This window comes from Crinia signifera, chromosome 1 (genome assembly GCF_055691185.1).
Source record: "Crinia signifera chromosome 1, ASM5569118v1, whole genome shotgun sequence".
Lineage (NCBI taxonomy): Eukaryota > Metazoa > Chordata > Amphibia > Anura > Myobatrachidae > Crinia > Crinia signifera.
In genome coordinates, this window is record NC_139217.1 from 89,067,804 (window position 1) to 89,094,736 (window position 26,933).

At 44.0% G+C, this 26,933-nt stretch overlaps 1 protein-coding gene across 1 annotated transcript in view; it reads left to right on the forward strand.

Moving 5' to 3' along the window:
- The window catches only part of MTMR7 (myotubularin related protein 7), a 77,766-nt gene that overhangs the window by 40,022 nt on the left and 10,811 nt on the right, over window positions 1–26,933 (forward strand). The window contains exons 3-12 of the mRNA XM_083169695.1: window positions 342–504; window positions 4,416–4,573; window positions 6,833–6,961; window positions 10,325–10,459; window positions 13,345–13,477; window positions 20,005–20,114; window positions 21,289–21,414; window positions 21,521–21,570; window positions 23,532–23,732; window positions 25,105–25,236. Coding sequence (XP_083025821.1) covers window positions 342–504; window positions 4,416–4,573; window positions 6,833–6,961; window positions 10,325–10,459; window positions 13,345–13,477; window positions 20,005–20,114; window positions 21,289–21,414; window positions 21,521–21,570; window positions 23,532–23,732; window positions 25,105–25,236 — 1,337 coding nt within the window. The remainder of the gene's footprint in view (window positions 1–341; window positions 505–4,415; window positions 4,574–6,832; window positions 6,962–10,324; window positions 10,460–13,344; window positions 13,478–20,004; window positions 20,115–21,288; window positions 21,415–21,520; window positions 21,571–23,531; window positions 23,733–25,104; window positions 25,237–26,933) is intronic.

A 26,933-nucleotide genomic window follows, 5' to 3' on the forward strand; every position in this document is an offset into this window, starting at 1 on the left:
CAGCTATTGGCTAACCAATAACTAATTGGCCTCCCTGTAATGTAGATGCTCTGATACCTGTAAATTGGAATCAGTAATGTCGCTTCAGTATATTATGGATTGAGTTGTACTGTTCTCATTGGAGAATGAAGACAGTGACAGGCAGGAACTAGGATTAATGGGGGAAATATACTAAAATGGGAGTTCTATTTCACATGGGATGTTGCTATGGGTAACCAATCACAGTCTACTTGTTATTTATGTAGCACCTTCTCAGTGGCGTAACTATAAATTTTTATTTTTTTATTTTATTTATGTGACTTTCATTTTTTTTTTTCTTTTGTCATTCTATATATCCATAGATTCTTCACAGCCAGATCTCTGCCATTGAGAAGCAAGCGACAACTGCCTCTGGCTGCCCTTTACTGCTCCGCTGCAAAAACTTCCAGGTTATCCAGCTTATCATTCCACAGGAAAGAGACTGCCATGACATCTACATATCATTAGCCAGACTCTCACGGCCAGGTATTGTGTGACTGGATGTAGAGGGAATCAGATCATCTGTGATGATCATCTTCCTAGTGAGCCACATGTGCAGTCTCCATTGCCAATCAGTTAGCATCAAACCAGACAAGCTTGGTGTTCCCCTTATTGTAAGGGCAGTCTCAACTGTAAAAGTATGTGCTGTACTAAGAACCTATGGAGGGAATCATAATGTGATGCCGTGCTATTAGCACAATGTAGAGGTGTAGGAGAAATGCAGCTATCTGAATCCACATAACACATTGATTTTAAATTGACTGTGTTCCTAATTTCCTTGATTTGTGCTATACAATGGTATGCCAAAAGTGGCTGATAACCTTTCATTTGAAATAAGATCACTTTATTGAATTAAGATTGCACAGTTTACGTCTTTCTCACTTAAGGCTATGTGTTAGCTTTCCACATGCTTGGAAATGGCAACAGAAAACTTTGGGGCCGATTCGATTTCGGCCCCTGCTCCGATGGTCAGGGTTTTAACATGCGCATCCCAGCCCATGTGCAAACCCCAACAGTGAACGGCCGCGGGCGATGATGGCGCTAGACCATGGTAATGGCCAGCGTTTTATGGGCGTCCCCATGAAAATGCTGGGCATTCAAATGGGTACGCGGGAGCGGGCCGATGCCTGCCGGGGATGTCGGGTAACATCACATGACGTCAGCCGCCCGCCCTATCTTCGTTCCAGCTCTCGCAAATAAAAGTTTTTATTTTGCGAAGGCAGGGGAAATCATTCGATGGTCGATGATCAGCAAATGATTTCTCCTGCTAGCGGCTCATGCGAGGGGATGTGTTCTTGTGCACATCCCCTCGCATGTATTTGAGGAGTTTCAGAGACGGGGGAGGCATGTATGCGGCCCAGCCGCAGGCAGCGTCTCAGGTGCTCGGTAAAGTTGCGATGTTCGCAGCATGCAGAGCCAACCTGAATCAGGGCATTTGTTTTATAGTAGATCCAAGGGCATGGGATGAGCAAGTTGGGGTTCACCATGCATGTCAGTGATTTCAAACCTGCTGATGTTGGCAAAAGGGCATGTCAGCAGAAGCCAGGATTATGCTGGGAACTCCTGTCCACTAAAGAGTAGAGTCTGTATATATAGGCCCTGTGAAATGTCCTCTAGGTGTGTCTAACCAGAGGTGTGTCTAACCAAAGGTGTGTCTAACCAAAGGTGTGTCTAACCAGCAGTGTGTCTAACCAGCAGTGTGTCTAACCAGAGGTGTGTCTAACCAAAGGTGTGTCTAAGCAGAGGTGTGTCAAACCAAAGGTGTGTCTAACCAGAGGTGTGTCTAACCAAAGGTGTGTCTAACCAGAGGTGTATCTAACCAGAGGTGTGTCTAACCAAAGGTGTGTCTAACCAAAGGTGTGTCTAACCAAAGGTGTGTCTAACCAAAGGTGTGTCTAGCCAGAGGTGTATCCAGGGCCAGGTGTGCTAGGGTGTCTGGCGCCCTCCTGCAAACTCTATATTTGTGCCCTCCATCACATATTTAATAAATGGACATCACACATAAATAAAGGGTGTGTAGAGGGGGGGACAGATGTGGGGAGAGGGGGACGGTTGCTGGGCATAGATGTATAGGGTGAAAAGATGATGGGCAGGAAAAGGGGGGACAGAAGATGGGCAGAGAGAGGGCGACAGATGCTGGACAGACAGGGGGGAGATATGATTGGCAGGGAGAGGAAGGGACAGATGCTGGGGAGAGGGGTGCAGATCTGCATATGCTGGACAAAGAGGGTGGTACAGATTTGGAGAGAGGGGGCAGATGGTGGGGAGAAGCGGGCAAATGGTGGGGAGATGGGGGAGAGATGCTGGGCAGAGAGGGATGGGGGGGCAGATGATGGGCAGGGAGAGGGAGAGAGATAATGGGCATGGAGGGGGTAGAGATGCTGGGCAGAGAGAGGGAGGGGAGAGATGCTGGGCAGAGAAGGGGGGGGCGGCAGATGGTGGGCAGGGAGAGGTGGATGGACAGATGGTGGACAAGTAAAGGGGGGGGGGGGGAAGATGGGCAGAGAGAGGGTTAGAAATGATGGGCAGAGAGAGGGTGAGAAATAATGGGCTGAGAGAAAGGGGAGAGATACTGGGCAGAGAGAGGGGGAGAGATGCCGGGCAGAGAGAGGGGGAGAGATGGTGTGCAGGGAGAGGGGGGACAAATGGTGGGCAGAGGGAGGGGGATGGATGGTGGGCAGAGGGAGGGGAGATGGATGGTGGGCAGGGACAGAAAGGCAGATACTGGGCAGGGAGGGACAGATGATGGGCAGGTAGAGGGGGCAGATACTGGTCAGGGAGAGGGGACAGATGGTGGGCAGGAGAGGGGACAGGACAGATGCTGAGCAGTGAGAGAAAGGCAGATACTGGACAGGGAGGGGGTGGGGCAGATGATGGGTAGGGAGAGGGGACAGATGATGGGCAGGGAGAGGGGGACCGATGATGGGCAGGGAGAGGGGGACAGATGATGGGCAGGGAGAGGGGGACAAGACAGGTGCTGGGTAGCAAGAGGAAGGCAGATACTGGGCAGGGAGGGGGTGGGTCAGATGATGGGCAGGGAGAGGGGGAGAGATGGTGAACAGGAGGGGGGACAGGATAGGTGCTGGGCAGGGAGAGGGGGCAGATACAGGGCAGGGAGAGGGGGACAGATGGTGGACAGGGAGTGGAAGGCAGATCCCGAGCATAGAGGGGGTGGGACAGATGATGGGCAGAGATTGAAAGAAAGAGGGAGAATCTGCAGGGAGAGGCAGGACTCAAAGCTACAGAGAAGGCAGAGTGTATACTCACAGAGGGACTTCCCTTCTGCTGCTTTTTACATCAGCTCAGAATTCGATGTAAGTCCTCCCTCTCTCCACTCTGCTGCCAGCGCTGCTGTCTGTCATACACTGACAGCGGCAGCTGCACACAGTGGCAGAGTCACAGAGCAGGGGGAGCACGGCGCCTACATAGTCTGGTGCCTCTCTGCTTTGCAGGCTCTGCTGAGCGGGTAGCGCCGGCCCTGGGTGTGTCTAACCAAAGGTGTGTCTAAACAAAGGTGTGTCTAGCCAAAGGTGTGTCTAAACAAAGGTGTGTCTAGCCAAAGGTGTGTCTAACCAGAGGTGTGTCTAACCAAAGGTGTGTCTAACCAGAGGTGTGTCTAACCAAAGGTGTGTCTAGCCAAAGGTGTGTCTAACCAGAGGTGTGTCTAACCAAAGGTGTGTCTAGCAAAAGGTGTGTCTAACCAAAGGTGTGTCTAACCAGAGGTGTGTCTAACCAAAGGTGTGTCTAACCAAAGGTGTGTCTAACCAGAGGTGTGTCTAACCAAAGGTGTGTCTAAACAAAGGTGTGTCTAGCCAAAGGTGTGTCTAACCAGAGGTGTGTCTAACCAAAGGTGTGTCTAACCAGAGGTGTGTCTAACCAAAGGTGTGTCTAGCCAAAGGTGTGTCTAACCAGAGGTGTGTCTAACCAAAGGTGTGTCTAGCAAAAGGTGTGTCTAACCAAAGGTGTGTCTAACCAGAGGTGTGTCTAACCAAAGGTGTGTCTAACCAAAGGTGTGTCTAACCAGAGGTGTGTCTAACCAGAGGTGTGTCTAACCAAAGGTGTGTCTAAAAGATGGGAAGGGGCTTGAATTATAATATTGAGCTTTTGATTCATCTTAAAGAACAGTGGACTTTGGAGCAGCTGAAACCAAGCTGATAATATTACCTTATCCCATTACCTGGAATTTAGTTTTGTGCTTGCAAACTACAGTATACAGTACATCAGCGTTTCCTTATTGTCTCGTCTTTACTATATTTGTACATTATCTCAATAATAGGATAATAAATAATTGCAAAATTAAATTATTGACACTGCAAAGTTGAAAACTCAGATTTATTTAATTAATGAGATTTATACTGAGCTTTTTTATAGTACTGTCTGCTTTGTTTTACTTCCAGTTAAATATGAAGAGCTGTACTGCTTTTCTTTCAATCCCAAACTGGACAAAGCAGAGCGAGAGGACGGCTGGAAGCTTATTGACTTAAGTGAGGAATACATTCGAATGGGGGTTCCAACGAGCCTGTGGCAGCTTAGTGACGTCAATCGGGACTATCGTGTAAGTTAAAACTATTCATTTATTTATCATAATTATAAGAGGCGAGACATGGCATCTATTGGCCCACCGACAATATTTGGAGGTGGCCAGTGATGCCAGTTTCAGCTCCCGAGGTCCCCAATCTGGGCATGTATGGAGTGCTGCCCATGGATCTTATTCAGATCTTGATGGAGGAGCTATCAGTGCTGCTTGCATGGAAGTGGTAGTGATAGTACTAGTGTGGTAAGGCAGCAGGACGCGTCGTATAATTGTAGACCTCCCCTGCATACGTTCGTGATCCATGCTGTGACACCATCAGCCAGCAGCTACAGAGCCAATAAAGAGGCCAGGAATATATAATATGAATGAATCCCTGTTGGTATATACACATGCATTTCTCTTACACTGGGCTTGATTGAAAGTTGTAGACAATGCTGATATTTACAGAGCTGATCAAATATCAGTAATAATAATTATTATTACATAGCGCTCTTTGTCCAATAGGACTCAGATAGAATACATGTAATACAGTAGAGGAACAATGAAGTACAGAAAAGCTTTTCATAAACGATACTTAAGGGAATTAGGGAGATACTTAAGTAAACAGGAAAGCTCGACCCCCAGAGGAATGATGGGAGATTTTAGGTACTGCTAAAAGTCCTTCATCTACAGATCGCATTGATATGGCTGGACAGTATGGAATCAAAAGCTGGTCCTTAGTCATGTAGGGTTCAAAAAACAAAGTAAGTTAATCTTGAAGATGATTCACCGTTTTATAGGCAGCCAGTGACGGGAGTAGAGAATAGGAGTTATGTGGCTAGAACAGGGCTGGTTGGCTAACAGCCTGGCAGCTGTGTTTTGTACCAGCTGTAATCGGTGCAATTCTTTTGCTGGAAGGCCAAGATAGAGGTCATTGCAGTAATCTAATCGAGAGGATACAAATGCATGTATGAGTTTTGACAGATCTTCAGTATTTTCCTAAGTATTTGATTCTGGCTATGTTCCTCAGATAAAAGAATGAGGATGTAATTGTGGCTGATATCTGATGTTTAAGTGTCAAGCCACCATCCAACACAATGCCAAGATTATGCAAATTATACAAGTTTTGTAATTTATCAGTGCATGTCAGAGCACAAGCATGGAACTGTCTGTAGAACTCCGAGACAGGTTAGTCTTGAGGCACAAATCTGGGGAAGGGTACAGAAAAATATCTGCTGCTTTGAAGGTCCCAATGAGCACAGCGGCCTCCATCATCTGTAAATGGAAGAAGTTGGAAAAACCAGGACTCTTCCTAGAGCTGACCGGCCATCTAAACTGAACAATCAAGGGAGAAGGACTCTAGTCAGGGAAGTGATCAAGAACCCGATGGTCACTCTGTCAGATCTACAGCATTCCTCTGTGGAGAGTGGAGAAACTTCCAGTGAGACACCCATATCTGCAGCAATCCATCAATCAGGCTTGTATGGTAGGGTGGCCAGATGGAAGCCATGGCAGCCCACCTGCAGTTTGCCAAAATGCCCCAAAAGGACTCTCAGACCATGACTATCTAGTCAAGATAGAGGGAAAGACGAATGCAGCAATGTACCCAGATATCCTGGATGAAAACCTACTCCAGAGCGCTCTTGACCTCAGACTGGGGTGACGGCTCATCTTTCAGCAGGAAAATTACACTAAGCACACAGCCAAGATATGAAAGGAATGGCTTCAGGACAACTCAGGGAATGTCCTTGAGTGGTCCAACCAGAGCCCAGACTTGAATCCGATTGAACATCTCTGGAGAGATCTGAAAATGGCTGTGCACCGACGCTTCCCATCCAACCTGATGGAGCTTGAGAGGTGCTGCAAAGAGGAATGGGCGAAACTGCCCAAAGATAGGTGTGCAGAGCTTGTGGCAGCATATTCAAAAAGACTTGAGGCTGTATTTGCTGCCAAAGGTGCATCAACAAAGTATTGAGCAAAGGGTGTGAATACTTATGTACATGTGAATTCTTAGTTTTTTGATTTTAAATAAATTAGCAGAAATCTCCCAAAAACGTTTTTCATTTTGTCATTATGGGGTATTGTTTGTAGATGTTTGAGGGAAAAAATAATTTATTATATTTTAGAATAAGGCGGTAACATAATAAAATGTGGAAAAAGTGAAGCGCTGTGAATATTTACAGTATATACAGTATATTGAAATGTAATTTTCCTCTTACAGCATTTGTTGTGTATGCTATGATTGAAATTGGCATTGATGTATTTACTTAGCACAGGCCTAGAACAATGTGTCTCTTTCAGGTGTGTGACTCGTATCCCACCGACCTCTACGTACCAAAATCTGCAAGCGTGCCAGTCATCGTTGGGAGCTCCAAATTCCGGAGCAGGGGCCGCTTTCCCACTCTGTCCTATTATTCTCAGAGTAACAATGTAAGTGTATGACTACCCTTATTATGCCATGTTAGAGAACAGAACTGTCCAGTATACGCAAAGTGGTAGGTAATGGTGTTCTAACGGGAGTTTCATCAAACTTTCTAAAGTTGGCATGTGGATGAGTACCCCACAGCAACCAACCAATCCGCTTCTAGCAAGCATTTTATAGACTGTACTAGATAAATGATAGGGGGAAGCTGACCAGAAGGTTTGTTAAAGGTCTCCTTAACCTGCTTCAGTTTTTATGACCTTTAATTTTTTTTCTAAATGTTACCTCCCTAATCACTGTTCTGTGTCAGCCTCTGCTCCCCTCAACATCTTTAGGTATCGCCTATTATAAGGATCATTGCCGTTTTTATTTATTTATCTGCATATACACATTTTGGAACTTTTAATAAATTCATGCTGCATTTGAATAACAGTGAACTCTCTATTTACATCAAGTGATGCTTAGTGTGAGTCTAGTATATTATCTTCAAAGGACTGACACTGCAGCATTGCTCCCAGCACACAAGAAGTTCATGGGCTAGATGCACTAAGCTTCAAAAGTGATAAAATGGAGAGTGATAAACAACCAACCAATCAGCTCCTACCTGCCATGTCACAGACTGTGTTTAAAAAATGTCAGACAGGAGCTGATTGGTTGGTTGTTTTTCACTCTCCATTTTATCACTTTTGAAGCTTTGAGAATCTGGCCCATGAACTTCTTGTGTGCTGGGAGTAATGCTGCAGTGTCAGTCCTTTGAAGATAATATACTAGACTCGCATCTGACCCCATGCTTTTAATTCAAATTTCCAGGTGTCTAAGAGCAGAATATTTGGTAGACTATAAATGGAGTTAGATGATGGATATTGTTTCATACATACATACTCACACTGTATATGTGCAACAGGGGCATATGCATACATACATACATACATACTCACACTGTATATGTGCAACAGGGGCATATGCATACATACATACATACATACATACTCACACTGTATATGTGCAACAGGGGCATACATACATACTCACACTGTATATGTGCAACAGGGGCATATGCATACATACATACATACATACATACATACTCACACTGTATATGTGCAACAGGGGCATATGCATACATACATACATACATACATACATACTCACACTGTATATGTGCAACAGGGGCATATGCACACATACATACATACATACATACATACATACATACTCACACTGTATATGTGCAACAGGGGCATATGCATACATACATACACACACTGTATATGTGCAACAGGGGCATATGCATACATACATACTCACACTGTATATGTGCAACAGGGGCATATGCATACATACATACATACTCACACTGTATATGTGCAACAGGGGGATATGCATACATACATACTCACACTGTATATGTGCAACAGGGGCATATGCATACATACATACATACTCACACTGTATATGTGCAACAGGGGCATATGCATACATACATACATACATACATACATACATACATACTCACACTGTATATGTGCAACAGGGGCATATGCATACATACATACATACATACATACATACTCACACTGTATATGTGCAACAGGGGCATATGCATACATACATACATACATACATACATACATACATACTCACACTGTATATGTGCAACAGGGGCATATGCATACATACATACATACATACATACATACATACTCACACTGTATATGTGCAACAGGGGCATATGCATACATACATACATACATACATACATACTCACACTGTATATGTGCAACAGGGGCATATGCATACATACATACATACATACATACATACTCACACTGTATATGTGCAACAGGGGCATATGCATACATACATACATACTCACACACACTGTATATGTGCAACAGGGGGATATGCATACATACATACATACTCACACTGTATATGTGCAACAGGGGGATATGCATACATACATACATACATACTCACACTGTATATGTGCAACAGGGACATATACATACATAAATAAATATATACATACACCTTTGTGTGTACGTACATACAGTGGGTGATGTGGACTAGTATACTGCTGTATGATAGATGGGTGTATTAGGAGCAGCAATTAAAGTAAGGTTGTACATTAATGGGTTAACAATCGGTTGTTCTTAACCATCTGTGGAAAAATTTCTAATCAGGACCAGTACTTTTAATTAAGGAACATAGCAATAATTCTGAAGCTCACCGAGAATGGGCCGCGCTTGCATGTGAGACACTCGTGCGTACCTGCCTCAGTCAGACCATTGACCTAATTAACCTTTATGGTCAAGCTCATCGGGCAGGACCCCATGTTTCAGGCTCGTCTATATTATTGTCAGATAATACGAATCTTGAGAACTTGGCAGCTTAGTCAATTAAGACACATGGTTAAGATGCACAGTCCACATTATTCATCTCAATTTTAGGATCTTGGTATATTAATTGGCCAATAAATATTTGCCCAGCAACCAGCTTCACGGTGACCTCGTTATCTCTGGTGGGTCCCTAGTACTAAGTTTGGATCTGGGGTGCCGGACCCCAAAACAGTAGGCAAAAGCCAGTCACCCCAGGGCAGCACACAAATAAAAATCTAAAGTGTTAATGTGTTAATAAGAAGCAAACAGAAGCTGGGGGTTAAAAAGTGTTATAAAACTGACACTTTATGAACGGTCAGTGGCACCGACCTTTCCCACAGCTGCAGCTATCGATTTCTTCAGCTGTAGCTGTCGTTGCCGCATGCATTGCACTGTACCTGGTTGTTAGCTTCAACCGCCAGTGATTGCGTATTCATAAAACAATCTAAAATAAATGAACCGCAGGTGATGTGGGCATTGGAACTGCTTATGCGCACATCTACCCCATATGTGGGAAAGTACAGCCGATAGTGGTAGAGTGTTGATCATCAGGCAAGTGATTTAAAACTCTCCAACGGGGACATCACCTACTTAAATATATGCTGTCCATATGTGGACCACACAAATAATGTCGAAGCCAGGATTTTAATATATCTTCGCTTAAATGGTTGACAAAGTAGAGAAACACAGAAGTGGGAAGGAAGTTGGGAGGACCCCTCTAAACCAATGTGCATAGGGGAGTAACGTGGCATGTTGAGTAGCTTTTTTAGAGTGCTGGGCATTCCCCCAGGGATAATAAGTGGGCATGGCTTGTATACGCTGTATTTCCCACAGCCACACCCCTGACATAACACCACACCTCTTTTTGGCAGGTATGATTGAAGGTGGGTTTTTAAGTCTATGAATCAAATTAATTTAAGTAATTTCTTTTCTGTATTTGTCTTGTTTGCCCTTACTTTTTTTTCTATATTTGATTCACGTTCCTTTCAGGCCTCCATTTGTCGTAGTAGTCAGCCACTGTCTGGCTTCAGCGCACGGTGTCTTGAGGATGAACAGATGCTGCAGGCCATAAGAAAAACTAATCCAGGAAGCGATTTCCTTTATGTTGTTGATACCAGGCCAAAAGTAAGTACTTTCGATGTGTTCTGCAAATACAATGATAATGAAAACATGTACGGAAGCAAATGACTACACTTACTTGAATTTTAAAGGAGTCACTAATCTCCAAAACTTCATATTCTAAAGATACTCAATTTGACTTTATAATGCAGCAGTTTGTTATCTCCATGAGTCCATTATAGTCAGGTTCGAAGGTATGATCTTGATGAGTTGTGCGATGTAATGTGTATTTTTTTGTGCACATTCTGAGGTGTTTTGGTACGACGCACGGTCCAGTGTGTCCTGAATTCCTTCCTATGATCTTATGTGCTGCACATAGATGATACTAACGACCAGTATGTTGGAAGTTGCAAATCTTACGATAGATCTTGTGTGAAATTACACACATAAGATCTATTGTGTGTCAGGGAAGCTGGCTGGTAAATTGTGACATGATCCAGATCGCAAGCCGATCGTTCTGATGTATGGCCAGCTTCAGACCCTCCAGTATCTTTAAGAAAATGTCGATGCAGGCGCTCTCTGATGAGCCTGCTGTACTGATATTCCATCTTATATATATATTATCCGGATAAGAAATTCAGAATATTATATTCATTTACTCTTGGAACATTAGTACATTGTCGGTCTTTAAGACATGTGGTTAAAAGTAATAGGTTCTGAGTTGCTGGAAGTTCAGGCGACAATCCGGTATTTTTAAAACTGCAATCATTTACAATGCAAATCCATCCTGGCTTCGCCTTGTAAACGATTGCCGCTGTAAGAATACTGGCAACGTGGACCATATTACATTTACACCTTAAAGTATTGGTGAGCATAACATTAAGGAGTGGACTACAGTCAGCATCGCAGGTTCTTGTCTCTCATTGTCCATAACATCTGCAGGAGACCATACAAAGCCTTCATCATATATTAAGAATAAATATTAAATAATGACTTTACTTGCGCATTTAAACTTCGCTAGCCTTGCAGTGTCAGTGACTATTGACTGATCCCACATGGTTGCGGAGGGGGATAAATAGCTTAGAAATGGCTGGTCTCTCTACTTGGTTATACAGGTTGAGTATCTCTCATACAAAATGCTCGGGGCCAGAAGCATTTTGGATAATGGATTATTCAGTATTTCAGAATATTTTTATATTTGAATGAGGTATCTTGCATTTATGTTGTATAAACACATCAAACACAAAATACACACAAATATATTTTATTTGTGCATAAAACAAGGTTTTAAAACATGAAACAAAGTTTGTGTCCTATCTCAGGCACTGAATTCGAATGCCTAGTAATCATGCCCTTGCACATATTTAGTGCCAGTTACAGATATCCTCAGTAGTGCCAGTTATAGATGTCCCCAGTAGTGCCAGTTATAGATGTACCCAGTAGTGGTAGTTATAGATGTCCCCAGTAGTGCCAGTTACAGATGTACCCAGTAGTGCCAGTTACAGATGTCCCCAGTAGTGCCAGTTATAGATGTCCCCAGTAGTGCCATTTACATATGTACCCAGTAGGTTTTTAGCAAGAAAGAGAAACATTTTGAAAACTATGGTTTTCAGAATAATCTGGGTAACTGATATTTGGATAAGGGAATTTTAGCTCTGCATATAGTCATTTCAAGATATAACATACTGTATATCTACTGCCCCCAAATATGATGGGGGAGTACAGACTGACTGACATACTTATGAGAGCAAGAATATCAGTGTATCAATGTAAATGAATATGTCTGATTAAAGTAGATCTTTAATCCTGACCCCTGAGTCCCTATCTGTATGATTACTGTTGACGATCTTCACTAGATTCCTGAGCTTCATCCTTTTGCTTCTTGTCCTGACCTTAGTGCATGTTTTGACCTCATTATTTTACCTGCTGATTTTATACTGGTGCTATCTGTTTTATGTAGCGATATAACCAATATGAATGACAGTGGTTATATATATAGTGGCTGACCTACTGATGTTGTGTATGACCATTACAGTTTTTATAACCTTTAGTCTTCTTTACATCACTTCTGGTAGGATGAGTGATGTGGGGGAGAATTTGTACACAAAATGTATGTCACGTGGAACAGGCCATTTCACAGACGTCCAAAGTTCCTCGAGTTCCAAGTCCTTGAGACCTGCTATTGCGGACTGACCATTTTGTACGTTTATAAATAGAGATGGGAAATTTCACATGCAAGAGGCGAATGAGGCAAATATTCCATGGAACAGTTGTGAAATCATTTCTCCTCTCTCTCCTTCTCCTACTGCTACAAGCATTGCATTGTATATATATGAAGTGCTGCCCCCTGGTGGTTTGTTTTGGTGTATATTTTGCAAATGTTCTGTGAAGTTTAAAATCAGGCTTACATTTACTGCCATCCCATAAAAACTTTGATTTCTGGGAAGGGACATTTATATTTCTGGTTTTGACTCTGCCTGTAATATAGTTGCCAAATGCCCTTATCTCCAGGTATAGTCCCAGGTTCTAAAGATTCATCTCTGGAAAAGTCCCCATAAATACTAAACAACTGCATAATTAAGGCCTGATTTGAGAGTTGGATGCAAGTGCATTTGCAGGGAGGAAACTTGAAACACCCCCCCCCCCCCCAAAAAAAAAAAGTCCAGACATGCCTGTGTTGTCCGTACTGCACCACAGAAGCACTCGGGTGCCGCCCTTGTAACGCATGGTCGCTGCCCTGTCATTGACCCCTTAGACATGCATGCGCGATTTGCTAGTTTTGCAGATTTGCTAATGATACTGAGCTAGGCCTCAGTACGGAATAGAGACTGGAGCAAGGACTAATTTTGATGACTAATTAACTTCTTTACAGCACTATGTAATAATCAAAATAATTTAATAAAATACAATAATAATAATAAACTAACCCCTCTGTATGGTCCTTGCTTTAGCTGAATGCAATGGCAAACCGTGCTGCGGGGAAAGGATACGAGAATGAAGATAACTACTCGGATATAAAGTTTCAGTTTATTGGCATTGAGAACATCCATGTGATGAGGAATAGCCTGCAGAAGATGCTGGAGGGTAAGTCATCCGTACTGGTGTCATATATATGTAATGTAACACTTAGTATTATGCAGTGGCAGGGCATAACCACACTGTACGCTGAATGGTGCAAGAAGAAGGCAGCCACCGATTTCCTAATCTGCCGTACACAGAAGCGACATTGCCAGGAACCCTAGATTTTTTGTTAACATTACATTGAGGAATGGCAGAAAACCATTAGAAATATCTACAGAGTTACAAGAAATGTTTTGTGATTGCCATGGCGCTACATCAATTAAACATAGAGCAAATTATACTTAGCTTTAATTTCTGATGCTGTACTTCTTTGGTCCTGTTCAATGTTGTACAGATGTATCCTCATTGGGCGTATGAAAAGAAAAATTGGGGAAAAAAGAGGTAAGGGTGGGTTCTTCAATGTAAAAGAGTATTCTTTTGTGCCCGGATGTGTTATGGTTCTTACCCCACTTACACAGTGATGTAGTGAAGGGAAACCTATCTGGGTTTCTTTAATGTTCTGTTCTTATCATCCTTTATCTTTCGACGCACCTAACACGTAATAATGCTGTAACATTCTTATCTGGGTATCTTTAAATGCCGTACCAGTACCCATGATTGTCATTGAAGGGGAAATCACATCAAGGGATCTTTCCTTTAAAAATACTTTTATTTTGAACATGTAAAATTCCTTTTTCTTTGTATAAATTATGTTACGGGATAAAAAACTCCTTTGCTGTCGGAGGGTCGGTTAGCACTCCCTGAATGTTTTGGTGGGGTCCTAAGCCCAAAACTGCAGACCAGTTCCACAGATTGAGCCTCAAAAAATGTTTTTGGTTATCCCACCTTATTTCCAAAGGTGCATCGTGAGTCCAAGTTCTTCCAGCAAATGGAGAGTTAAAAATAGCAAGTCCTCCTGCCTACGCGTTTCGAGATTACGATCTCTTTATCAAGGCCTTGGGGGTTTTAAGGAATAGCCCCATCCTGTGAGAGTGAGGCTGCAAAACATCAAAAGCAGCGCCCAAAGACCTTGCCTAAACCAAGATATCCACATTAGAAATATCTGACTGCCGGATAACCATGTTTTAATCAGATCTATATTGGTTGTTATTCAGTTGTTGAAATTTCCTTAGATACACCTCCAACGTACATGATTCTCCTCTCCATATGTTGTTAGTAATCCTGTGCTGCTTTGTACATACAGTATTTACCTGCTGTAAAGCCGTGTACACGCAGGATTTAGGCCTGGCGATTTTGGCTGAGCCCCGTGTACATTAAGATGTAGTTAGGCCATCTGGGACACGCCCAACTACATCCTCCCAGCACTGGGAGCCGCGGCCAAATACAGTGTAGCAAGAATATATTATATTTGGTAAGCATCGCATCGGGTCCTGGAACTAATGCCATTGTGAGTTGCCTATGCTCTACAGACCACACTGCCGGTGGGGTGAGGTGTCAGCGCTAACCATGCATGCGCAGACCCCCCAGAATGCAGGGGCGGGCAATTTTAGGAGTCTCTGTGTTTGCAGGGACATACATTGCAGCGATCCTGGGTGGCAGAATCCCCCCCCCCAAGTGATCCTATGGTAAATGGGCCCCTTATTGACTTTTCCTTCCAGAGCTTTGTTGTGGGCAATTTGTGTTGCATGTCCCCTTACTATACATTACCTCCAGAATTACATAACTCTCCTCAGCCTAGTAAGAAATCTGATAAGTTCAGGTAATATGATCTGGGGAGAAGGTGGATGAAGCAGGACTTTGGCACTAAAATTAGACCAAGTGCATCACTAACCTTTGGTTTGTAAGATAAACAGCTCCCATTAGTGGAATTCAGAAGAGATAACTTGAATGAACTGCAATTACGTTTGGTAACATGTATGCTGGGATAGTCTAAAATAATGTAGTCATTTTTAAAATTGGCATGTCACAGGAGATCTGGAGAAGTCTACACATTCAAACACAATAGAGTTACAGGGGAGGTGCAAATAAAAAAAGGAGCAATTTGGAACAAACCATGTTGAATTGCAAGGGGTGCATTTATATTTATGAATGTAGGAAAAACGTTGTCTGCTTTGTAGAAATACCGGGCATCTTTTACACTGAGACTTATGGGGCATACACACCAGGCGATTTCAGGGCATTTTTGAAGCGATTTCACTAGATTGCTTAAAAAATGCCCCTGCATCACTCCATGTATAGGGGCCATAGTGATAGCGATGCCCTATACACGGATGCCCGGCGGTTAATATCCAGCATGCTGGATAAATTTAGTTAATCACCGGTCAGGGCCAGTGTTCTCACCGGAGAACTTATTTTAAAGTTAAAATGTTGGGACACTGGGCCCCATTCAGTCCCATATACAGGGCTGCGAATTCACAGCAGTGCCGATTATTGAAAGACCACACGTGCGGACGGTATGCTGTGCGCATGCGCGGTGTCCTTGTGCAAACCAACCATGTGAAGGCTGGTCTTCGCTGGCCGCTTGCAAGGTGATTGACAAGCGCCGGGCGTTTGGGGGTGTAACGCCGGCATTTCTGGGAGTGTCCCAGAAAATGCAGGCGTTCCCTAGCCATTGGGAGGGAGGGCCGCTAACATCAGCAGCAGCAGCCTCCTCCCCTTGGTCTTTGCAGTGCCAAGTGAGTCTAGACTTCTGCACTTGCAAGCAGGGGGAAAATCATTAGATGGTGAGTGATTTTCCCCGTGTGCACGGCTGCGTGGGGAGTGGAGGAAAGCTCGGCGGGGCAGCGTTTATCTCCGAATACTCACAGTACAGCGAGCAGGTCTGAATCAGACTCACTGTGCAGAACCCCTTGGACAACCTCCCCTAAATGACTAATTAAGCAATTGGAAGTTTCCAGTGATCTTAGTTAGTAAAAAATTTCATGTCATGTTTTGGAGTTTAAAAACTAGGTCTCAAATTACGACAAAATCAACCATTCTGCTCCGTTATACTCCCTGTATTCTAGATTTGAAAGAGAAAAAAAAATGTTATTTATTTTTTTTATTGTATGAAAGAAAACAATAAAATTAGCTTTTTTAATCATTTTGAACATTTTTGCTTTTTAAATGCACAAATCAGCCATTTAACAATGTTTAGATACCTCCAATATGTTCTTTATGACCAATATCAGCTTCTGTATTGTAGACCAGTTCTTGCAAATTGTGAAATATCTTCCCTTTTTTTATATCCTAGAAAGTGTCAAGGAGTCCTAGAAAGTGATGAGTTGTTCTAGATAGCGGCAATGTGTCCAAGAAAGTGGCGAGATTTCCTAGAAGGTGGTAAGGTGTTCTAGAAAGTGGCAAGGTGTCCTAGAAAGTGGCAAGATGTCCTAGAAAGTGGCAAAGTGTTCTAGAAAGTGGCGAGGGGTCCTAGAAAATGTCCAGAAGTCCTAGAAAGTGACAAGGTGTCCTAGAAAGTGGCAACTTGTCCTAGAAAGTGGCATGGTGTCCTAGAAAGTGGCGATGTGGTCTAGGAAGTGGCGAGGGGTCCTATAAAATGTCCAGAAGTCCTAGAAAGTGGCAAGATGTCCTAGAAAATGGCTAAGGTGTAATACAAAGTGGCGAGGTTCCAAGAAAGTGGCGGGGAGTCCTAGAAAGCAGCGAGTTGTCCTAGAAAGCGGTGAGGTGTCCTAGAAAGCAATGTGGTGTCATACATAGTGGCAATGTGTCCTAGAAAGTGGCAAGGTTTCCTAGAAAGTGGCGAGGTGTCTAGAAAGTGGCAATTTGTCCTAGAAAATGGCAAGGTGTCCTAGAAATCAGTGAGGTGTCCTAGAAAGTGGCAAGAAGTCCTAGAAAGTGGCGAGGTGTCCTAGAAAATGGCGAGGTGTAATAGAAAGTGGCAAGGTGTCCAAGAAAATGACGAGGTGTCCTAGAAAGTGGCGGGGAGTCCTAGAAAGCAGCGAGTTGTCATAGAAAGCGGTGCGCTGTCCTAGAAAGCATTGAGGTATCCTAGAAAGCAGCCATGTACCCTAGTAAGCGTCCATGTGTCCTAGAAAAACCGGGCATCCCATGTCCTAGAAAAACCGGGCATCCCAGGGGTTATCATTTCATCTTACTATATCTTTGTGAAGTCTTCAGATCCCATCTACTCCCAGCATGACACTTTCCTCCCAGATATTTTTTGTCGGATGCTTTATATTTACCACGTCACAGTTATGCATTGTTACTTATTTTTATGTTATGCGAATGTTTTATTCCCAAAGACCACTCACCATTGTGTCCTTATTATATCATTCTCGGTAAACCTGTCAGAAGTGTTCTGCATCTAAAAATATTCTAAAGATAATATACAATTATATCTGTTGTTAATTCTAGTAGCTTCCTGCTTCCTGGCTAATTGTGTTTTTTGACCGTGTTTAAAACCAGATATGAGGAGTGATTTGATAGAATGGTATTTACCCCTGAGGGTCACTTGTCAGGTTCTCAATTGTTTAGTATGCAGTATGATTTCTTTATGTTCTTTAAAGCACACTCCGCATTATGAGTGTAATAACATTATAATGTAATTATTATTTATTTTATTATTATTAATTATTATTTACCACATATGCCACACTGGATTTCAGAGGGTGATTGCAAATAGATAGAGGAATGGAATCTCTTATTTTATAGCACTAACATAGAGTGCGGTATAGGGGTCAGACAGTCAGGATCCCGACAGTCATTATCCCAACGTCAGGATCCCGACTGGCCGGACCCAGACAGCATGGCGAGCGCAACAAAGCCCCTTGCGGGCTCCCCCCTAACATATTCTGCTGCAATATATAACCATTGCTCTCAGGAATTTATAGTCTAATTTCATTATTGCATTCAAACGCTGATATAAAGGATTTCACCATAATAGTTCAAAGACAGTACGTTTTTGGTTTGCGGAGGAAAAAAAGAGTCTGTAGGAAGCCCAGGTGAACTCAGGAAGATGATGATTTCTCCGATTGCGATGAATCGGAACAACAAAATGTTCAAATGCGCTGGGCCGGCTGTCTGGCGGCATCCGGGCTAAAGGACTATTAGTGCATATCCTATGGCATTCACAAATAAGTGTGCACTCCAGGTAGTCACAAATGAGGCCCTATGACTGTGTACACTCCAGGTAGTCACTATGGGGTAAATTTACTAAGATGGCATTCTATTTCAGATGGGATGTTGCCTGGGCAACCAATCAGATTCTATCTATTATCTTGTAAAAGGTGCTAAATAAATTAAAATTAGATTCTGATTGGTTGCCCATAACATCCCATGTGAAATAGAACTCCCATCTATCTCCCATAAACCCCTATTGTGGCATACACCTGGGGCAACTTCGACCAATGCTAAACGGTGTAGGTTAGCACACATTGGGGCAGATGTATTAAGCCTGGAGAAGAGATAAACTGGAGATAAACTGGAGATAAAGTGAAAGGAGAAAAAGCACCAGCCAATCAACTGTGTTTTAAAATGACAGTTGGTAGTTGATTGGCTGGTGCTTTATCTCCTTTCACTTTATCTCCAGTTTTTCTCTTCCCCAGGCTTAATACATCTGCCTCATTGCTGGCACACAAGCGATGCATCAGCGATGTGTTCTGAGCGATCTCTGCGGACTAGTGTACTCCAGTGAGTACACTGGCAATCTAACTAGAAAAAGTACTATACTAAAAAAGTACGCTCCAGTTAGTCACAAAGGAGGCACTATGTGAGCATACACACACCTGGTTTTTGCAATTGAGGCACAATGGGGGGTATTCAATCCCCGCCGCTATTTCCGACAGGGGAAATAGCAACGGGCGCCTATTCAATTCTGTCTTTTCCAACAGCATTGAGGAGGCAGATACACAGAATGGGCCTGTCTTTAAAAGCTGTTGAGCCCGTTTTTCTGAGAATGGCCGTGAATTGTCGCATTTGCGGTCCGGATCTCGACAATCCAAGGCCATTTACGCAGACACCCCCCTTTTTTGCCGATCATTGAATCCCGCCTGGCAATTTGCGGTCCAGCAAAATGAAAACGGTCCAGGGTCACGGCTGTTGGGGGGTGACCGACAGTCGTGACCCGTTATTGAATATTGAATACCCCCTAAGACTGTGAGTGTACACTCCAGATAGTTGCAAATGAGGCCCTATGACTGTGAGTGTAAACTCCAGGTACAGTAGTCACAAACGAGGCCCTATGACTGTGAGCATACACAACAGGTTAAACATGGATACTCATAGCTGGCTTTGCTCATTGCCTTCTACTCAGGATAAAGGGCCACTATTAAGTACTTGACTCACTGTGATTTTGATAGGAAGCATAAGGGAAGGCTAGCAGATTATCACATCCTCGAATTGAAGATATACTTGAGCCAAATACATGGGTGACCTCTATAGAATTCCGTGGCCCTGCAAGGCTTAGGAAATAAAGAGAAGGAATATTGTTTACAGAATGTTCCTGTTGTGATTTTTTGCCACTAATATAAAATAACTATGGCTTCTATTATTTTCATTACAATGGGATGATCACCTGTTGTTTTGTGGCAGTGAAAGTTTTCATGCAGTGATTATTAACATAATTGCGCTAATTTAAATCCTTTCAAATGCAGTTTCGGAACTTCGTTCTCCTTCTATGGGGGAATTTCTATGGGGACTAGAAGCCTCTGGATGGCTGAGACACATCAAAACCATTCTGGATGCAGGCATCTTTATTACAAAGGTATTTATATGCTGTACAACCATTTTCTTAATAGGTTCCCAGGCTTGTAATGGAAACAAAGGGGCTAATGTACATCCCTAGGCATCTGCGTTCTGATGCTCAGCGTACCCATGTGCAGTACTTTGTGCTTGCGCAGGACCTATTCGGTGCACGTCTGAACGGGTCCTGCAGCACAGTACAGCATCATACTGTCTGTTATTGACAGTCTAATGGCATTTGGGGGCGGGGATGGGACTAATTCAGATGCGGTTGGAGTTGCTATCTCTGATGTTTCTTTGGAAGCAGCAGTAATAGCTGTGTGTAGTAATGCAGGAGGAGGCGCCTATTACAAGTAAATGCTCCTGCTGCAGTAGTGATCTGAGCGGTGGGACACCGCCGGCCGACTTGCAGCACACATGGGTCTCACAAGCCGTCTGTTGCAGATCCTCACATGAGGCCAGGAAATCTCCGGCCAATGCCAGAGATCATGGCCTCTTCCCTCCCCCTAAATGGCAGTGATGCGACTGTTTTTACAAAAGGAGGCTGTCACCACCCCCCATGTGCAGCCTCTTTGTGCGAGCCGGCGCGGCAAATTGATTATTCGCCAGCCTGTTTGTACACAGCAATGTGGACAGGGGGGGGGGGGGGGGGGCGTGGTGCGAAGGACAATGGGTTGCTCTCATGGCAACTCCCCATGTTTTATGGGCGTTACCATGGTAATTCACCGGTGAGGCGGATGCCAGGGGTGGGCAGCTGACGTCACTAGATAGATGTCAGCTGCCCGCTCTCTTCCCATACAAGGGCACTGGCCGCAGAGCTAAGTCAGCAGAGACTGGCTTAGATCTGTGAAATCATTCGATGGTCGGCAACCATCAAATGATTTCTGCCCCGCAAGCAATCTGCGAATGGATGTTAAAGCAAAACATCCATCCGCATGCCTGCAGGGGAATTCGGCATGCGTACGGCATTTAATTGACTCTCAAAGCTGGCAAATCCGCAGCTTTGCGAGTCAACCAGAATGAGGACCCCTGCGCATTGGGATGCTGATCCTTTGGGATCTGCATTTACCCCAGTGTGCTTTCAAAGTGGTTACTATACAGCTTTAAGCAGATAAAACCCGATCACAACATCATATAAAAAGAACGCGATGCTATCAATTGTCCTAATATGTTATACATCTGTGCTGTTCTCTCAGGCGGTGGCAGAAGAAGGGACCAGTGTACTTGTTCATTGTTCCGATGGCTGGGACCGCACCGCCCAGGTCTGCTCTGTGGCAAGTCTGCTACTTGACCCATATTACAGAACCATCAAAGGATTTATGGTGAGAGGTTTCATTCCAAGGTTGTGTTGTGCGGGGATCAGCCGCTGCAGTCAGTCCGCATTTACATTCATGATCTCATTTATTTATTTCTCTTCTTTGCCAATAGGTATTAATTGAAAAAGACTGGATTTCATTTGGTCACAAATTTAATCACAGGTAAGGTAGATACCAAATTAAACAATATAGTTTATTCACAGCACTCTGCGGGGGTCACTCTGTAGTTATAGGAAGTTCCCATTCAGCTGAATGTACCTGGCTGCATAGATTGTCCAAGATTAAGGTGTCAGTGTCACGTGGGGCCTTATTCAGACCTGCTCGCTAGGCTGCGTATATTCGCAGGTAAATACTGCCCTGCCGAATACTTATTTTTATCCTGGATGGAGATGGTCGAAATGGGGGCCGCCCCCACCCCAAGCAGGCATGGACGTACCAGCATTTGCAGGGGTACGCCCAGCATTCCTATGGGCGCAAAAGACGCTAGGCAGTCCCCTGCTTACACCCCCATCCACCTATCACTGAGCGATTGCTGCGGTGAGTGTGAAACTCGCCAAAGGGATTCGCTCCGGGGGGTTTTCACATGCGCATAATGTAGCATGCGCAAACCCAGCCAGAGGAACTGACTGAGCAGGCCTGAATTGCCCCCGTGGTGCTGTACAAACATGGGCCACCTAATTAGAAAATGCTGTTCAGCAGCTAGATTGTGACATCACATTAGATAATAGCATCATGCTGTGCTACCACATACTGTATAACCGCTTCATGCTTTAGAGCAGGGGTGGGGAACCTCAGGCCCGGGGGCCGTATGCGGCCTCTGTAGCCGGTCTGAGTGGACCGCCCACCCACCCGGAGGCTTTGCCGGGAGTCAAGTACAGGACAATTTTTTTACATATGGCCCCTGAAGGATTTTTTCCCCATACAAACGGTCCTTGGCACAAAAAAGGTTCCCCACCCCTGCTATAGAGGAAGGACAGGTAATGAGTATAGCTGGATGGGGTAAGGTGTGCCGGAGTTGTGTGTAATCCTGTGGTTGGTGTATCACCGGTCTTATGTATGAGAAATGGGCAACTTATTACTCATAGGTAGGGATGCCAATCCCGGGGCATTTTTTCAATCCCGGGATTTGGGATTGAAAAATGCTAAATTCCCGAGATCCCGGGATTGGCCACCATGATTTAAAAAAAAAAATACCCCACGTCCCTCCTCCCCAAACTGGCCGACCCGCACATCAACACGGAAGACTAATCCCCCAACAGTTTCTCACTATCCCTCCTGCCCTGCACTGCACTGTCACTTACATGGTGGTGGTGACAGGCAGTAGCAGGACCATCTCCAGTGGGCATGCGGCTGGGAGCTGCTCAGCGGGCGAGCGGCTGGGAGCTCCTCAGGGGGCGGGCGTGTGGCCAGGCGAACAAGTTCAGAACAGTGTGCTGTAGTGGCATGACGGTGGCCAGGCTGTGCAGCATGATGTGATGCCGTGGTTCACACTGCGCAGCCCGGCCACTGTCATGCCGCTACAGCACACTGTTCCAAACAGCCGTCTGCTGGTATTTTGCAATCGGTTACTAATCCCGCAATCCCGGGATTGGAAGGCTCAATCCCGGGATTCAAATCCTGCCGTTTTTAGGCCAAAATCCCGGGATCCCACCGATCCCGAACCCGGGATTTGCCTCCCTACTCATAGGTCTCTTCAACATTGTAAAATCATTGCAGAGTGGATCATTTGGGCCTTTTTATAAATATATGTGAATACTGCTAGTTCATGAGAATAGCAGCAATGAAAATACACCATACTCCTGTGTAATATAATGCACCATACTAGTATGAATCATCTATAATTCAATTGCACAGTATGATACCTGATCTCTAGAGAATAGGGAGGGCCCCCAGGCAATAGGACCATAACTCCTAAAGACCAGTCCGGACATGGCCCGAAGTAATATATTTTAAGTAAAATATTCATACCAGAGTTTTTCCAACGTAGTATTCAGCTTATAAGCTACAAAACATTGTTATGAATGACCAAATCTATTGGACCATTTATGAATATGAGGAGCAGAGAGCCGTGTTCCATATTCACCAATTAACATAAATGGCATTTTGGAACACCTTTGTTTTAGGTATGGAAATTTAGATGGCGACCCAAAAGAAATCTCGCCAGTGATGGATCAGTTTCTGGAATGTGTTTGGCAGCTCATGGAACAGTTCCCGAGTTCTTTTGAATTTAATGAGAGGTTCTTGGTCCACATTCAGCATCATATATACTCGTGCCAGTATGGAAACTTCCTCTGCAACTGCCAGAAGGAGAGGAGAGAACTGAGGTGAGAGAACGTGGTGCATCCTTTATCAATGACATGTGTGTGCTGCTGAATACCACGGGTGGAGATTAGGAATAGCATAGCACCTTTATATGAAGCCACCTCTCATCATCCTGACTGCTAGTAGTACTGCATCAGCAAGGTTCAGATGCTGGTAGTAGAGTCTTCTGGGCAGAGTCTATTTGTTTCAATGTTCCATCTGATCCTCATACAATAATACTCCAGGGAAGAAAGCTTTGCTTGCATCTTATAGAGGTGCTAGCACAAGCCAAGTAAGGTTTTCCTACCATAAAAGCCAGAAATCAGAATCAGTTTATTGCCAGGTGTATCAGTGCAAGGTGCATAATACACAGGAATTTGTTTCCAATAACTACCGCTCTCTGTGACACATTGCATTAGACAAGGGCTGGGCAATTACGGCCATCCAGATGTTGATGAACTACACATCCCAGGATGCTTTGCATTAGTTTTGCTATGTGGCCATGCTGAAACTGATGCAAGGCATGCTGGGATGTGTAGTTCACCAACATCTGGAGGGCCGCAATTGCCCAGCCCTGCATTAGACCATACATGCGAGCAGCTGCACATCATGTGAGGTTCAGGTAGATTCTCGCCACTAAGTAAGGGCCATATTCAGACATGAATGAACTTTGGATGTAGCTGCCGTGCGAAAATATGGTAATATTGCAGGATTAGCATATTTGTGTAAAAAAAACACCCCCTGATGACTTCTGTAATCCTGTGCTGTACCAAAGACCATTGGACCATGCGTGACAAAGTCAGCCGTCTGAATTACCCTGAGGACTCAGGTGGCCAGTGTAATCCCTCATCGGAGGCCAGGAAATTTGCATCCGAAGACGCATTTCCTGGTCTCAGCATGCCTACAAACCGGGGATCTGTCACTGTCGCTGTCCCTTATGGTGCACCATGACCAGTGCCACATTTACTGATCTTCACACGCTCAGTTGGCGTGCACCACAATAAGCTGGCCAGTCACCAGCTGCTGGCCATACACTTGGAGATTTATTGTGCAATCTGGCTGGTTGGAACAACAATCTGGTAATATTTGAATGACAGTTTTTGTCAGTTTTCCAGCATTTCATAGGAAATGGTCAACTGTCATCTGCTCTCATCCATTACCAGGTTTTTGTTCCAACCAGCCAAATTGCGCGATAAATCTCCAACTATATGGCCAGCTGAGTCTTGCCACCATGTATATAGCATCAAATGTGGTTTGCTGTCCACGTTTTACTGTGGATTGGCATATAAATGTTGTCAATATATCGTTGCTGACTGGATCCAGGTAAAAGAAGGATGTCATACTGTGAAGACAAAGAGGTCATTAATACATATTTATGTACATTTTATCTGGTAGAGTTCAAGAGAAAACGTACTCCCTGTGGTCTTACCTGTGGAAGCAGCAGTTAGATTACATGAACCCACTGTACAGAGCGGACAGTCAGACACAGGCAACTCTGCACCCAAAGACAGCGCCATGCAATTTCAAGTAAGTCTTATTTTAGTCTTTCTTAGTACTGTATTACATTGTTTGTATGAACTGGAAAAGTATGTGCCCGGTGGCGGTCAGTTGTTTCATGCAGTATAAAAGTACAATAGGAACACAAATGCCTCAAAAGTAAATTGCCAATGGGTAGGGTAATGCTAGAACAGTAGTGTCTAGTAACATAACTATTTTCAGGCAGCTCTGAATCAGCCTAATTTGCCAGCAAAATGAATAGCTTTTCCAGCTATGTAGTCATGTAGGTGGTGTGTATATTACCAAGGGTATCTGAATTTTAGGTCGATAGCCAAAAGGAGGACCAATTTTGATTGACATGCATTACTTCCACATGGTCATAAGGCAGACGCAACATATGCTCGACACGACTTTTTAAAACTTGTTTCATACTTTATCATCCACGTAGAATACGATTGGGAACGCAGTGGTAGTGGAGCGAATTACCTTGCCCAAAGGTGCACGCGTATGACCACTAGTCCACTAATGGTCCACTAATTGGGGGTCCATGTGCTACAAGTTAAACATTGACACCCCAAAAGCCTAAAAAAACTAATGTCGACCTTTTCATATACTGTATTGACCATTTTCATGTCCTTTTTATTGTTTCAACCTTTTTTCCATGATTACTTTTGTGCAAGTTGACCTTTTATTTATTATTACCAGTTTCTTGTATAGTGCACACATATTCCACAGCGCTTTACAGAGAATATTAGAACATTCGGTACTTATGTAATATCCCGTTTTTCTTATGAGACCGCGTCCGCTCGCCACGCTTCCGGCACGGTGGCTCGCTGCGCTCGCCACACTATATAAAATCAACTCCATGCGTAGTTGGATAGTAGGGGTATGAAAAAATGGGGTGCATTTAACATGGGAGCCCAGATAATACATAAGTACCGAACATTCACATCAGTCCCTGCCCCAGTGGAGCTTACAATCCATATTCCCTACCACATGTACATGCACACACAGACTTTCTAGGGTTAATTTTGTAAGGAGCCAATTAACCTACCAGTATATTTTTGTATTGTGGGAGGAAACCGGAGTACCCGGAAGAAACCCACGCAAGCACGGGGAGAATATACAAACTCCGCATAGTTAGGGCCATGGAGTCGACCTAAAGAACCAAACTATAGCCAGGTTGCTGCCTATATTTCTAAGCTAAAATAGACTGGAAGCTTTAGAAACAGGTGGAGGTTGTGATAACTATTTGTCACAGATTTCTGACCACATGGCAGCAGCCTATCACCTGCAGCTTAGTATCCTGTCTTCTGGGGACTGACGATGGCATATTAGTATTTATGGCAAAAGTTTATGGTCTGTAAGATTAAAAAGGATCTAAATGTTTCCATGGATATCTACATAAAAAAGGTAGGGTGAAGACAGCAAGTGAGCTGTAACTAAGTTTTGGGCGCCGCCCCGCCAAGCACCCCCAATCCCCCGCTGCCCATGCAAACCCCCCCCCCCTCAATCTCCTGCAGCCTTACCTATCGCACTGGTCCCGGCGGCTCCGTTCTTCTTCTGCTGAGGACCACCACAAAATGGCCTCCCCCATACAGCAGACAGTTTCAGAGAACTTACAGTTAGGAATTAGGAATGCATGTTTCACTAGTACAGGTTGCTAGCAGACAGAGGGCCAGGTGCACTAAGCTTCAAAAAGTGATAAAATGGAAAGTGATAAACAA